Raw genomic sequence first — 13,026 nt, forward strand, 5'->3', positions numbered from 1 at the left:
TAACCCCCTTAAACCTCCATCGTTTTTTTTCCATACTGCAACCGCAAACATCAACATTACTTGGATTATTCCAGGCAGACCAACACAAAGTGGTGCATAATCATGAAGTGGAAGAAAAATGAGACACAGTTGTTGAAGTTTAAACATTTTAAAAGTTGTGCCCTATATTTGCATTCAGTCTTCTTCACTGCTATACCTGAAAAGGAAATCCATAGGAGCAATATGTCATTCCTATCAGAACGCTATGAATGGTGGAAAACACACAGCACATCACCCTAAAAACACCATCCTCTCTGTGATACATGGGGGTGGCAGCATTATGCTGTGGAGATGCTTGTCTTCAGGAGGAAGAGGAATGCTGGACAGAGATGATGGGAAGAAGGATTGAGCTTTATAAAGGGACAAACCTGGAAGTGCATCTTCCAGAGGCTGCAAAGTACTCCCACTGGGCCAGAGATACAATGGAAGGGTTTGGAACTAAACATATTTATGTGTTAGAATGGTGAAGACAAAGTCCAGACCTGAATGTAAGTTTAAATTTGAGACAAAACTTCAGGTTTTGTGTTTTGTTTGTTATATTTAGCAAAAAAACATTGGGCAGAAAGTCTGACTGAGCAAAGTTATTACAGACAAAGTGCCAAACCTTCAGTTGGAAGTGCAATGATATATATAAGTCAAGGGGATTCAACTCAAATGCATTTTTTAGACATTTTTTTTTCAAGCCATGTATCCTTTTCCTTCCACTTCACAACTATGGACTGCTTCAACTTGTTCTATCAAACGGAGTCCTGAAGAAATCTTCTTAAGTCTATGCAGTTGTATTGAAAGACAAAAAAAAAGGTTTCAGGGGTTTTAGATACTTTTGCAAGGAACTTTATGTCTAGGTTAAATGGAAACCTTTGTTTGCTGCTTTAAGCCTTATGTCACCCAGATGTAACTCAGATCTTCTGATGTGTTTCGCTGTTATTGCTCTGCTCTGAAATGCCTTGCCTTGTCTCTGTTTTTTCTTGCCCCTGCTTCATGCAGACGAGAGCCAGAACATGGGAAGCGACACCAGCAGCCTGGTGCAGTCGCACACGCACTCCCTGAGGAAGCGGGAGCCCGTGGACGTGCCGTACCAGACGGGTCAGCTGCACCCTGCCATCCGCGTCGCCGACCTCCTGCAGCATATCACCCAGATGAAGTGTGCCGAGGGCTACGGCTTCAAGGAGGAGTACGAGGTAGGATGCAGCCAGGCTGTCACCATCACTGTCCTCCCCCATAAGAGGCTGTGAGCAAACATAGAGCCTGCTAACACCTCCTCAGAGATTCTTCAGTGTTTAACACTGGCTTCATCCGTGTCACTGTGTGCAGATTTGTTTCTTCTGTGACTGTCTCTGATTTGTAGCATGCAACAGAACTTGTTTGCCCCCCAGATTCACTTCTATGTTGAATGATTCATGTATGTGCTTCATGGCAGATTGTATGTGTTCTTTACTTTTGATGTCCCTCTCTGTCCTGTTTTCAGCAATATTGTGTGTAAGTTTTCTTAGTGTTATGCTGTAGATTCACCCGTAGGCCAGCGTGAAAGGCAACCCCCCCCCTCCCTTTGCACACACACTCTTAAAGGACACCTCCTCTACCTGAATTAGGTCCGATTAGGCCCAGTGAAGGCAGCCAACACCACCTGTAATCTGACACCACAACAAAGGATTTTGCCCCAGAAGAGCATCATTCTTGTTTTTTCTCATTAGCGTAGGAGGATGGCAGGTGTTTGGCTGCACTCCAGCCTCCTCACCGTCCCTGAGTATCCCCAGAAAGCCAGCCCTTTTTCAAACCGGCTTCAGGCTAAACTTTTTAAATCATCCATCTTCTCTATCTTATCTGCATCTGTCCCACATCAGAGTGGCGTTTTTATCTGTAGCTGTGGCCTCTTCCTTAAAAGTGGAACCATCATTGTAACCTTTCTCTGTCCAGATCCCCTGCTTTATAATAACTCGCATCACATCTTTGCTCACATTTTCAGATCATTTTGCTTGTTCATTATATTCTCCCGTTTCTTATTGACACCTCCTGTGTTCCTTACTCTCTTTTCGTTTCCCACCTTACCTGCTACATGTGGTCCAGATCTCTCAGTAATTCACTTTCGCTCTTCCTCCTCATGACTGAGGCAGAGAATAAGACGGCTTTGCCTTTACACCCCCATTGCACGGTTATTAAAAGGACGTCACAGCGCAGCCGTGGCTGTTAGAATAAAACTAAGGTGCCTCAGGAAAGTATTCATGTATCTTGAACCTTTTTACATTTTGTCACATTACAAGCTTAAACTTCATTGGGATTTAGTGTGACAGACCGGCACAGAGAAGGCAAAGCTGTAAAGTGGAATGAAAAAAATGTGGTTTGCAATTTCCTTACAACTGAACTTCTGAAAAGTGTGGCATGAATTGTATTTACCCAACCTTAGTCATTACTCTGCATGAAAGACCCCTTTTCTTCTCGGGGATGAACTTTTCCCCCCAAACTCAAGTCGTCTTTATCCTATAAGATGATTTTTACCAAGTAGCTCTGTGTTTCCTCCATTCATCTGTTTTTCATTTGTTTTCAGCCATGTACAAAACTGATAAATCAAATAAACTAGAATAAAAATTCAAACAATTCAAGTAATAGTGTTTTTATCTCAGAGGGAGCACATTTGTTGTGTCAGCGATAAGGTTTATGGGGAAAATTCATTTAGTTAATCTCTTAACAAGGGCTTTCCTATTTCTAAAATTCCTTGATGTCTAGTACTGTGAACTGCGTGAAGTAATCCGTTTTCTGTTAATCACCAAATTGGGCAACTGTAAATAGAAAAGCAAATTTTCGAAAATTTTAGAAAAAAGTCATGTTTTTTGAGAAGTAGTGTTTACGCTTCGATGAGGTGGTAAAGCTGCAATGGAAAAATTTTTTTGGATCGAGTGAGTTATCGAGCGAACAAATTTATTGACGTGCAATTTTGATTGTATTTTTTATTTTTTATTTAATGGATTTACTGCAGTTACGTAACTGCATTTTCAAATCGACATAGTTTCGCGCACATTCATCATAAAAACAGCTATAGACTCTTCTTGGCCTGTCAGTTCAGATGGCCGACATGTGTTTGGAGTTGTGTCATTTTCTTTACATTTTCAGATAATGGATTGAAACATGGGGCTGCACAGTGGGTAGTGCTGCTGCCTTGCAGCAAGAAGGTTTGGGGTTTGATTGTAGGTATTCCGGCTTCCTCCGACAGTCCATAAACATGACTGTTAGCTTAATTTGCGTGGTTGTTTGTCCTGTTTGTCACTCTGTTGCCCTGCGATAGACTGGCGACCTGTCCACAGTGTACCCCGCCTCTCGGCCACTGACCAGTGGAGATAAACACCAGCGATCCCAGCAGGGACAAGCGTGACAGAAAATGGATGGATGGATTGAAACATTTTCATTCAATGCTTTTCCCACTGACCCGTTTGCTAGGTATTCTTGGCCATTTTCTGTTTGTTTTCTTAGGCCTTCATTGAACAGCTGGACTTAAAATACACAGAACTGACTCCTTTTTACTCATTTACTGACACCCTTGTTGTACTGGACTTTATTTATGTGCATCAGAGTAAACTGGACTTTATATCAATACATGCCACACTTTTCAGATTTTTTTGTACAAAAAGTGTAAAAAGGTGTTTTTCTTTCCACTTCCCAATTATCTTTAATATATGGTGTTTGTTGTACAAAAATCCCTCCACCAAAAAAAATGGAAATTCCTTAGAGTGTGAATACTTTTTACAAAACAAATATTAACAGAACACCAAAGAAGGGCCTCTAATTTGAAGCTCATTTTCATTCTGCTCGAGGAGTCCATTTTGACTGGTGTGTCATACTGTCTCCACTATCTGGGTCTGTCGTAAGGTTAATGCCCTTTTTAATCGTTTATTTCTGGTGATGAGATTGGAGCCTAAAATGCACCTCTAAACCTGTTGACTTACACTGTACTATATCTCTCTCTGACCCATGCTTCTTTTTATTCTGTACGTTAACTTTGGATCAGATAAACGAGGTAAGCCAATACTTTTGGTTACTTTTGAGTTTTGTATTTTTTTTTTTTTTCATTTAAACTTATAGCATTTGTTTTGAGAAAGTCATAAAGAAAAAAATCTAACAGATCAGTTCTGATTGTGGGCTTCTTTTAAAGTCCTGTGAGAATAAAATAGATATAAATAGATAAATAAACATTGCTGATTTAATTTGAAAAGGGCATTTACCAACAGATGTAATGTGAAGTTACAAAGTCTTTAACAGTGTCCAGAAGCTGTTACATTCACTGGGAAATTGGTTAGTTTAATAAAAAAAAAAAAAAACAATAAGTAAGAAGCAAATTAAAAGTAGACAATCAGAAACCTGAGAATGTTTTATTTCTTTTCCCGATTAAATTAAGAAATAGAGGGGACACTGTCAAACGCTTTGAAAAACTGTATTTAATACTTTGTGAAAGCTTTCCAAAGGCAGGTTGGAAGTAAGCTGTAGCAAAGTATGTGAATGCATGTTAATCCTGCACGTTGCTGCATAGTTTGAGAGTGGAAAACAAGCTTCTAACTCATCAACATAACCCTGCTGTCATTGTCTTGCACTCCTCTGCTTGTTTCATTAAAGCAAATATTTGCGCATCTCTTACATGATGGAGAGTCCCCACACTGGGTCCCAGTCGGTGTTGTTCCTTCACCAATTTCTGCCTCTATTTTATAGCCATCTTCTTTGTGTTGCGGTACATACAGAAAAAGCATATCTTGAACATGTGCTCTTTCCCATAACTACATTTCTTTAGCCAGTCAACTATTTGATAATATATGAAGATAAACATTCATGAAACATGTAAAATCTGAAATGTAGTTTAAATAAATGAGGCCTTCTTTTGTATCATGTCCTATTTCACAACTACAATTATGGTTTTGGCCAATTACATCTGTACCTTTATTGACCCCTGATGAAAACATAGAAGCTCAATATGACCTCCTGCTGGTGGATATGATATATCGTCAAATAGCCTAGTTGATGGACTCTGAACAGATTATGAAAATATGAATTCCATTTTTTGGTATCAAAGTAAAACTTCCCTAAGAATGTTAAAAGCTAATATACTGCCAGTAAACTAAGAAATAGTGAACATGCAAAAAAAAAAAAAAAACAGGCACCCTATGATGTCAGGGTTTAAACCATAAAATCCAAATAAAGGCTGCCTGAATTTGTTTTCCTTTCTAAATAAATAAATAATTTAGTATTGCAAAGATAAGTCATCAAACTAGCCTGTTTTATTCCATTGTTATCAATTTTTCTTTCGTTTTCCTCTTAGGATGCCGTACTGTGTGTCAAGCACTCTGCTGCTGCTTTGCAGTGACTTTAGGGACTGTAGTTTGCCTTTTTCTTACAGTTAAGTGATTACAGAAAAAGTAACGGCAAAGGAGGCAAACTGTTCTGGGACAGCAGATCAAGAGTTAGCCTGTAATTAAAAACATGCTAAGTTGGATCCCTGCCAGTGAGAATAATTTAGAGAAAGATTCCTGTAGGTTCAGTGAAGAAGACTACAGCTCGTGCAGAATGTTTTCCTAAGCTGGGATGAATTTCAGAATCACATCTAGTCCCATGTTAAAACTTATATTCCTTTGAGTATTTAATAAGGATGCAGACATTACAATCAACATCACTTCAACTGCCTCACAAAAGTGTTCATAACCAATTAAGTGATGGGGGGAGTGAAAGTAAACACATGGTTTTCCAGAAGATAAATAATATAAGCAAGTATGGCATGGTTTTGTATCCAGTCTCATAAACTTTGTTACCCCTAAATAAAATGTGGTGCAATATTTAGAACTTACCAAGTTAGTTAAACAGTTCAATCTCAGTATAAATCCAGATGTTATTTGCAAATGAATTAGTGTGGCAAAACTTCCAACCTACCAAGACACAGACACTAAACTGAAATAACAAGATGTGGAATATATGCATTAAAGAGTTTAATAATTACAGGGATTTACAGACAGAAATATGATAAATATGTTATATATTAGCATGACAGAACTTGCTATTTATAGTAATATTGGAGCTGGTGTTTTATGAACACAGACATCTTTTGTGCTACGGCAGCGCAGAGAGGACAAACTGGTGACTGTAGAGAACGCCATTATGCTCAATTGTGACTGCAGCAAGTTAGGTTTATATAAAATCTATATCCTACACAGACTATTAAAATACTATTTAGAAAATCATCTATGTAAAAAAACTCATCCTCACTTGACATGAAAGGTGATGCGAACGTTGCAGAAGCTACTTTGTGCCATTAAGGCCTCTGCATTGCTTTAAGAGACGCATGCTGTGGGGGGAGCCATTCATGTCGCTGCAGTCTGACCAATCAGATGTCTCTGGAAATTAATCATTGCAGCTTTAGAGAAATAAGCGTTCCTGATTGCAGTTTAGAGAATACAGAGGCTCTGCTAATAAAAACAAAATAAACTTTGTTAAGCGACATGCAAAATGAAATGCGTTGTGGAAACCTACCAACGCACATTACCCAGAACACACCATCCTCACTGTAAGACATGCTGGTAGTGGCAGCATCATGCTGTGGGAATGTTTTTCCATTTAATGACATGATGATGTATTTAGCTGAAGAAGTTTAATGCAGAGCAGTCTAGAAGAAGAGCAACTGTTAGAGGCTGTAGAAGACTTGAGACTGCAGTGCAGGGTTAACCTTCCAGCAGGAGAGCCATACTAAAAATTCAGCGAGAGATAGATGTTTCTTTACATACAAACTATCTTCATGCCTCAATAAAGTAGTTGGCTAGATTCAAACCTTAGTCTATTTAGGAATAAATTGCATACTGTGAACATTGGCTGATATTCAAATGTGTATCTGCAAAACAATTTAGAAGCAGTGTTTCGTTTTCTTTTTACTTAGAAATAAATAAAAATGAAATTCTAATTAGCATCAAAAAAGTACATTTTAATTGCCTATAGTGGGAAAGAATGCTGAAATTCTGTAAATACTTTAGCAAGGTACTGCAGTTCAATTTTTCAGCTTTTCACCTTTAATGTGATTTGTCTTTAAAATTTTCAACATAAGGCTTGCATCCCTCAGAATGACACTGAATCTGATCCGGATCTGAGAGCACAGGTCTAATCCATCTCTGAGGCATGCGTCCATCCACACCTGAAGGATGGGGCATATTTTTAGCATATTAAAGCTGTTTCTCAGTGAAATCAGTAATCTTTAGGACTCCGTGCAGAAATATGTCCTTGTGTGGCGTCTGAGGGGCCTTTTTATACTAGACAAACAGCCTGCGGCCTGTCATAGCACTTAGATGAATGGAACCATCATGTCGTGGAAGACGGATGATTGAGAGGATTGCTTTCCTCTTCCTCACTAAAAGGAACTCTAAAATAGCCTCTTTAACCTCCAAGTATTCGTTTTTGAATCTTTATTTTCCAGATGCACCATAATGAATTAGATGGCTTTTTAAATGCGCATTAGCCTACTATCTAAAAGGACAGAGGAGTCACATGTTTTGGTTCGGCTCCGTCTGCTTTGAGCCAACCTATCCCTCTACCTCTCCTCCTGAGCAGCAGTAGCCTGGCATTGGGGGATGTTTTTTCATAATTTGGCTTAATTGTGTCTGGTGTGTCATCAGAGTGGAATTCTCCCCAGCAATAGACGATAAATATTTCATGAGGGTAATCTGAGCAGAGCGGTTTTTTGATCTTGAGACGATGAGCAGCTTTATTTTTCCCTGCCACGAGCTGATTGAGTCCTTCAGAGGAGCCAGACAGGCAGCCTCTGTGGTCGCCCCGCCTGGGAGATGTTTGACGGTGACACCCCCTGCCTCTAACGGGGCTTGCTTTTTGACAGTTCTCCCTGGGACCCTTAACCCTTACTGTGTGTCATGTCTGATACTAATGTGAATGTCTCTTTTTCCATATTTTTTGGGTTGAAGTCAAAGATGAGCGCTGTATTTTGTTGTCTGCTTATCATGTAGAGTTGTTACATATGACGCCACATTTCATCCCCTCTGTTTTGTCTTTTTTTCCAGAGCTTTTTTGAAGGGCAGTCAGCACCATGGGATTCCGCCAAGAAGGATGAAAACCGCATGAAGAACCGATATGGAAATATTATTGCATGTGTGTACAGAGCACCTCTCTACTGCTTGTCGATTTTTCTCCCTCATATTCATTTGTCTAATTTATTGGCCAGGCTAGTGACTGGATGGGTCTAAGCTGCTCAAACAGAGTTTTTATTACCTGCCAAAGAGAGCAGCTTTGACCTTTTCATTCTGCTTTCATATTCATGCAGTTGCGTCTTCTCATTTATGACGAATAGGCAGAGCAGGATAGAATCTCACACAATAAGTAGTTATGGCTTTTTATAAGAGAAAAATTTAGAACTGCTCCTATATTATTTCTCGTATATGTTTTCTGGGGTGGAAATTTGTGAATCCAGACTGTTAATATTGTTTGGAAGAAAATGTACTTTTAGTGATTGGGGCCATTTTAAAATTTTAAATAACGTAAATTAATAAATTTCCGTAGATTATTTTTCATCAGAGTCGTGATGGTCAAATTGCCTGAAAAGAAGCTAACCAGACTTTTTCTTTTGCTTATTATTTTTTACCTTCAGTTCGATTGGTCTCCTCAATTCATCTCTAATTGGATCAGCATAAACCTGTTTTTCAGTATTTATGATATTCATTTTCTTACATGAATAATCCTTAGTGATAGGGTTTTAAAATGTCATTAAGGATATAGAAAGAAATTGATTAAATGGAATTTATTCAAGGACTTTTGGCTTTAGGTTTCGTAAAAAGTGTCTAAGCCGTCACACCAGTTTGAAGTGTAGCTATACTTTTAGATAAAACAGCAAACTAGAGTCTCTAAGCGTCTTTTTATTGCTTTATTTCAGTCATTGACTTCATGCTTTAGTATGATTTGGTAAAAAAAAAAATTGAAGTGATTCACGTAGATCTGCTGTCGTAAAAGACTACAATTTTATCAAAATAAACTTTTCAAGACGAGTAAAAACTAAGAGCCGTTAAAAAAGGAAAAATTAAATATTCACTTTGAAAAACTTTTATCCCTCCTAAAGGTTATCATATGGTTTAAAAAAAACTGCCAAAAGCACATCAGTAACACCAGATGCATGTCAAAGGAAACCAGCTAAGTCCGGTCAGCAGCCGATACTCCAAACGTGACACCCAGTGATCAGTTTTAAACCTGTTCTAGTTTGGAGCCTTTTGGCTTTTTAAGACCTGTTTGCACAACTCATCCAATAGGTGTTAAAGTCATCAACATTCCTCCACAGTGTTTATTGGATCTGTGTTCAGGGATTATCATATTCTATGGGAATTCTCAAGGAACCAAATGAAAATAAACAGAGCAACAGTGCCCTGAAAGTCTTTTAGAGTGATTATATGTGGGATTTAAATCTTTTTGCGAGTAGAAATTTAAATTAAGAATGGAATAATTGATCTGGATTCTTAAAGATGTAAACCAAGCAAAATAATTTTGTTTGCGTTAATGTGAACAGCAACCCACCACTCCTCCATTAGCTGCCTTCCACCTCTGTCCCCTGGTTCAATACCTCCAACCCACCTTTTAATTTTTCACTGCATTCTTTATTTCCATCTGTCCTTCTACCCCCTTGTTTCCTATCTCGCTGGCTTCGTTAATATGATTAATTCAACTCTGGGTTCTTCCTCTCTGCCTCTCTTCCAGATGATCACTCTCGTGTCAGGCTGCAGGCCCCGGAGGGGGAGCAGAGCTCCGATTACATTAATGCAAATTACGTTGATGTAAGTACACACACCAGCCAGCACCACCGACTCAAAGGTCACTGCGTTTCCTCTTGGGGAGAGAGAGGGCGCTGGTGCTGCCATCTCAGGAAGGCCTGAGGAACAGGGCAACACCAACTGCTTGCCCATCATATGCCAACCACATAAACATACTCAGACATGTTGCCTTTGTTTTCAATTTTAGAGGACCTGCTGTATTGCTCTGTTTGTAGGATACATTAAGAGGAATGAGGATTAGAGGCTGGCAGTGCTGGTAGAGAGAAAAGGCAAACCAGCCCACAGGGGAAACCGAGGTTTTTAGTTTTCACTTAGCTTTGAACTGTAAACTGACACGTAGAGCCCAAAACGGCCTTCTGCATAATTATTCTACATGTTTACCAAGAATACAAATGAACCAAGCACAACTGCACTGAATATCAAATGGACATAACTGATTAGGATTATTACTATTAAATCATTTATTTAGCTTGATAAGATGTCAAATACTTTCACTGCTAGTAACTCAAATAGCAAAATAGTGAAAAAAGAAAAAAATCATGGGTCCCTTGGCAGTTTTGGGTGTTTAATTTATATTTTTTGTGCTTTGGCCTGCATTTATGCAAATGGGTGAGTTAGAATTTTTTAAAATATATATATATATATACAGAAACTGTATGTTATATATATATATACAGAAACTGTATGTTAATAGAAAGCAGACAGAAAGATCTAAGAAGAAAAATTATGCGTTTATCCAAATAAGTAATCAATTTAAAAAGTAGGGGAATGGCGACACAGATGGTAACTGAAGTTGGCAACTGAGGCTCAATTCCAGCATAATTCCTTTGTGACATTTAATTTCACTTAATGGGAAATGTTAACCATAGATCAACTTTATCGTGTCTAAAAATCAAGGCGCTATATACTAGTTAATACCAGTTAATTAATATACTAGTTAATTATATATGAAGATCTGTCATATTAATGAAAAAACGTTTATAAATGGGCTTAAATTATAAACTAAAGTAAGCGCAACACTTTCTTAACACAATCCTAAACCCAACCTTTACCAGGGTGAGTTGTACCACAGACCACCTCATAAATGTGACAAAGTATAAGGTACCCAACCTAATTGCTGTAAACACTTTAATACTCTTATGCCATCCGTATGTAATGGTGCATGATTGATGTTTACTCTACTGGAGGATGTTAAAAATGGAAATGCGTTTTCAGGGATTACCAACATTTCCTGGACCCCAATATGATGCCTGGCTTATGAGCCTTTTAGACTCCACTTAGTGGAGGTGTTAAAAAAAAAAAAATAATTTTACACATCTCAATTGTGAGAAATAACAAAGGGTAAATGTGGGCAGAGTTCTAAAGAAACACAATTTCTTTTGGATAGCCATAACTCTGTGGTAAGATGAAGTATTAGAAACTTACACAAATTATATATTCTTCTTTTCAATTCTTACTTTTGTTTTGAAGTGTCTGCCCCACCAATAAGAAAGGCTCCCTTACTACTTAACCTACCTACCTACCTAAAACTGTAACCTAAAACCTACTAATTTCCTTAGACTGTTACTACTAGCGAGACTTTATGGCATTGTTTGTTTTCAGTTGGCTTTATTGTTTCTTTTAAGAGTTTTTATGGATTATCTTTTTATTCTTGGTTTTCTGTTAGTCACTCTCCATGTACATGTTCAGTTGGATCCAACATAGTCCACGTATCGGTAAAGAAATTAAGAAATATTTAAATATAACAAGCAAATGTGACTGACCATTTTTTTTGTTATGTTAGACCTAGTTTGGCGGGCCTTTTTGTTCTTTTAGAATATAATTCATTACAAGGTTCCTGACTACTAGCTCTTACCAGCTCTCACCCGCCTAGGTGTTAAAAATAATCAACAGATAATTAACTCTCTGCCTGAAGCCACTAATAGGAACCAAATAACTCTGAATTTATCACTAAATCTAAGATAACACATCGAGTGCTATGGAAAAATTGTACGCTGTCTTTGAGGCCATTGGTAATATGATCAGTCCATACATCAGAATCTGTTTCCATTCATAATACTTATTTTTACATGTCCCACTACACCTGTGGTTCCAGACATATTCATCCCACTCTCCATCTCACCAACCAAAGCATCTTTTGATTCGATTAAATTGCATTTTCTTTTTTTAACTGTCTTCCCTCCTGTTGCCATTGGTAACCATTAAATAACATTGATCATCTAGGTCGTTTAAATGCACAATGACATTCATGCTGTGCTTTGCGTATATCATTTATGATTAAATATGGAACTTTAAAAGGCTAAACATGAGGTGGAGCCTTGGACATAAACTCTGAGCTACAGCTATGATTTATAAAGGAAAATTGCTTGGTTTGGTGCGTATACATGGTTTTAAAAATGTTATTTTATTTTGATGTTCTCCATTTTTTTATGTTTTTCATATGTACACTTTTAGTATGGATCCTACGCAGTGTTTTAAAATATGATTTGGAGTGTCGAATTTTTCTTTTCCCTAAATGACAATCATCGTTGAAAACTGCAGTTTTGAGTTTAGGAAAATCTTTGTCTCATAGAAATAGTTTGATCTAAAACATGTATGCATGACAGTAAGGAAATATCAACTTCATCGATTTCTGCCTTATGTTATTCTGTTGTTGGACAATTGGGCAATTCAAGCACTTGAGTAAATCAAATTTTAGACCAGTAACAAGTTTTACAATAGAATGCAATGTAGTAGGGCTGAAGTGACTCAGAATGTCTTCCCAGTAAGTAAAAGTCATTAAAAAGTGATGTGAGCCACAACTCCTGCTAAAAACTGCTCTAACTTACTTAGCCCCTATAATATGCGCTCCCCAAATCTGACCTGATTTGCTGTTAATAGCAGTGGTGGTTGTAGGGAATGACCAATCGCAGCAGCTCACTGGCTTCCTTAAGCAGACGCTTCCTGCTTCATGTGTAATGGGCCGAGTCTCTAAGTGCTCAGGAGAGAGCTCTCGGTCCGTTTCCTATCGTCTCACTCAATAATGTGGTAATTTGTAATCTCTTGTTCCTCCCTCAAACATAAATTCATAATGCAAGGTGCGCCACAGCAAAATGCAGGAGGCCTAAATTATTTACTTTTCCCGCTATTCGCTTTATGGCCCATTATGCTGCAGAGAAGACTTACGCAGTGGAGAGCCCCATTACAAAATAGGAATGTACACATT

The 13,026-nt window shown here is 38.1% G+C and overlaps 1 protein-coding gene across 11 annotated transcripts in view; it reads left to right on the forward strand.

Moving 5' to 3' along the window:
• The window catches only part of LOC119787187 (receptor-type tyrosine-protein phosphatase mu-like), a 237,019-nt gene that overhangs the window by 179,114 nt on the left and 44,879 nt on the right, over positions 1 to 13,026 (forward strand). For 6 of the 11 annotated variants that reach the window (XM_038290848.1, XM_038290851.1, XM_038290854.1 and 3 more), the window contains 3 exons: positions 1,027 to 1,220; positions 8,070 to 8,157; positions 9,748 to 9,824. In XM_038290848.1, coding sequence (XP_038146776.1) covers positions 1,027 to 1,220; positions 8,070 to 8,157; positions 9,748 to 9,824 — 359 coding nt within the window. Of the gene's footprint in view, positions 1 to 1,026; positions 1,221 to 4,039; positions 4,049 to 8,069; positions 8,158 to 9,747; positions 9,825 to 13,026 lie in introns of all 11 variants that reach the window. The other 5 variants (XM_038290846.1, XM_038290847.1, XM_038290850.1 and 2 more) reach the window with 1 other exon arrangement.

The sequence above is a fragment of the Cyprinodon tularosa genome, unplaced genomic scaffold (genome assembly GCF_016077235.1).
Source record: "Cyprinodon tularosa strain WSP-4 unplaced genomic scaffold, ASM1607723v1 ctg29, whole genome shotgun sequence".
In the NCBI taxonomy this organism is placed as follows: domain Eukaryota; kingdom Metazoa; phylum Chordata; class Actinopteri; order Cyprinodontiformes; family Cyprinodontidae; genus Cyprinodon; species Cyprinodon tularosa.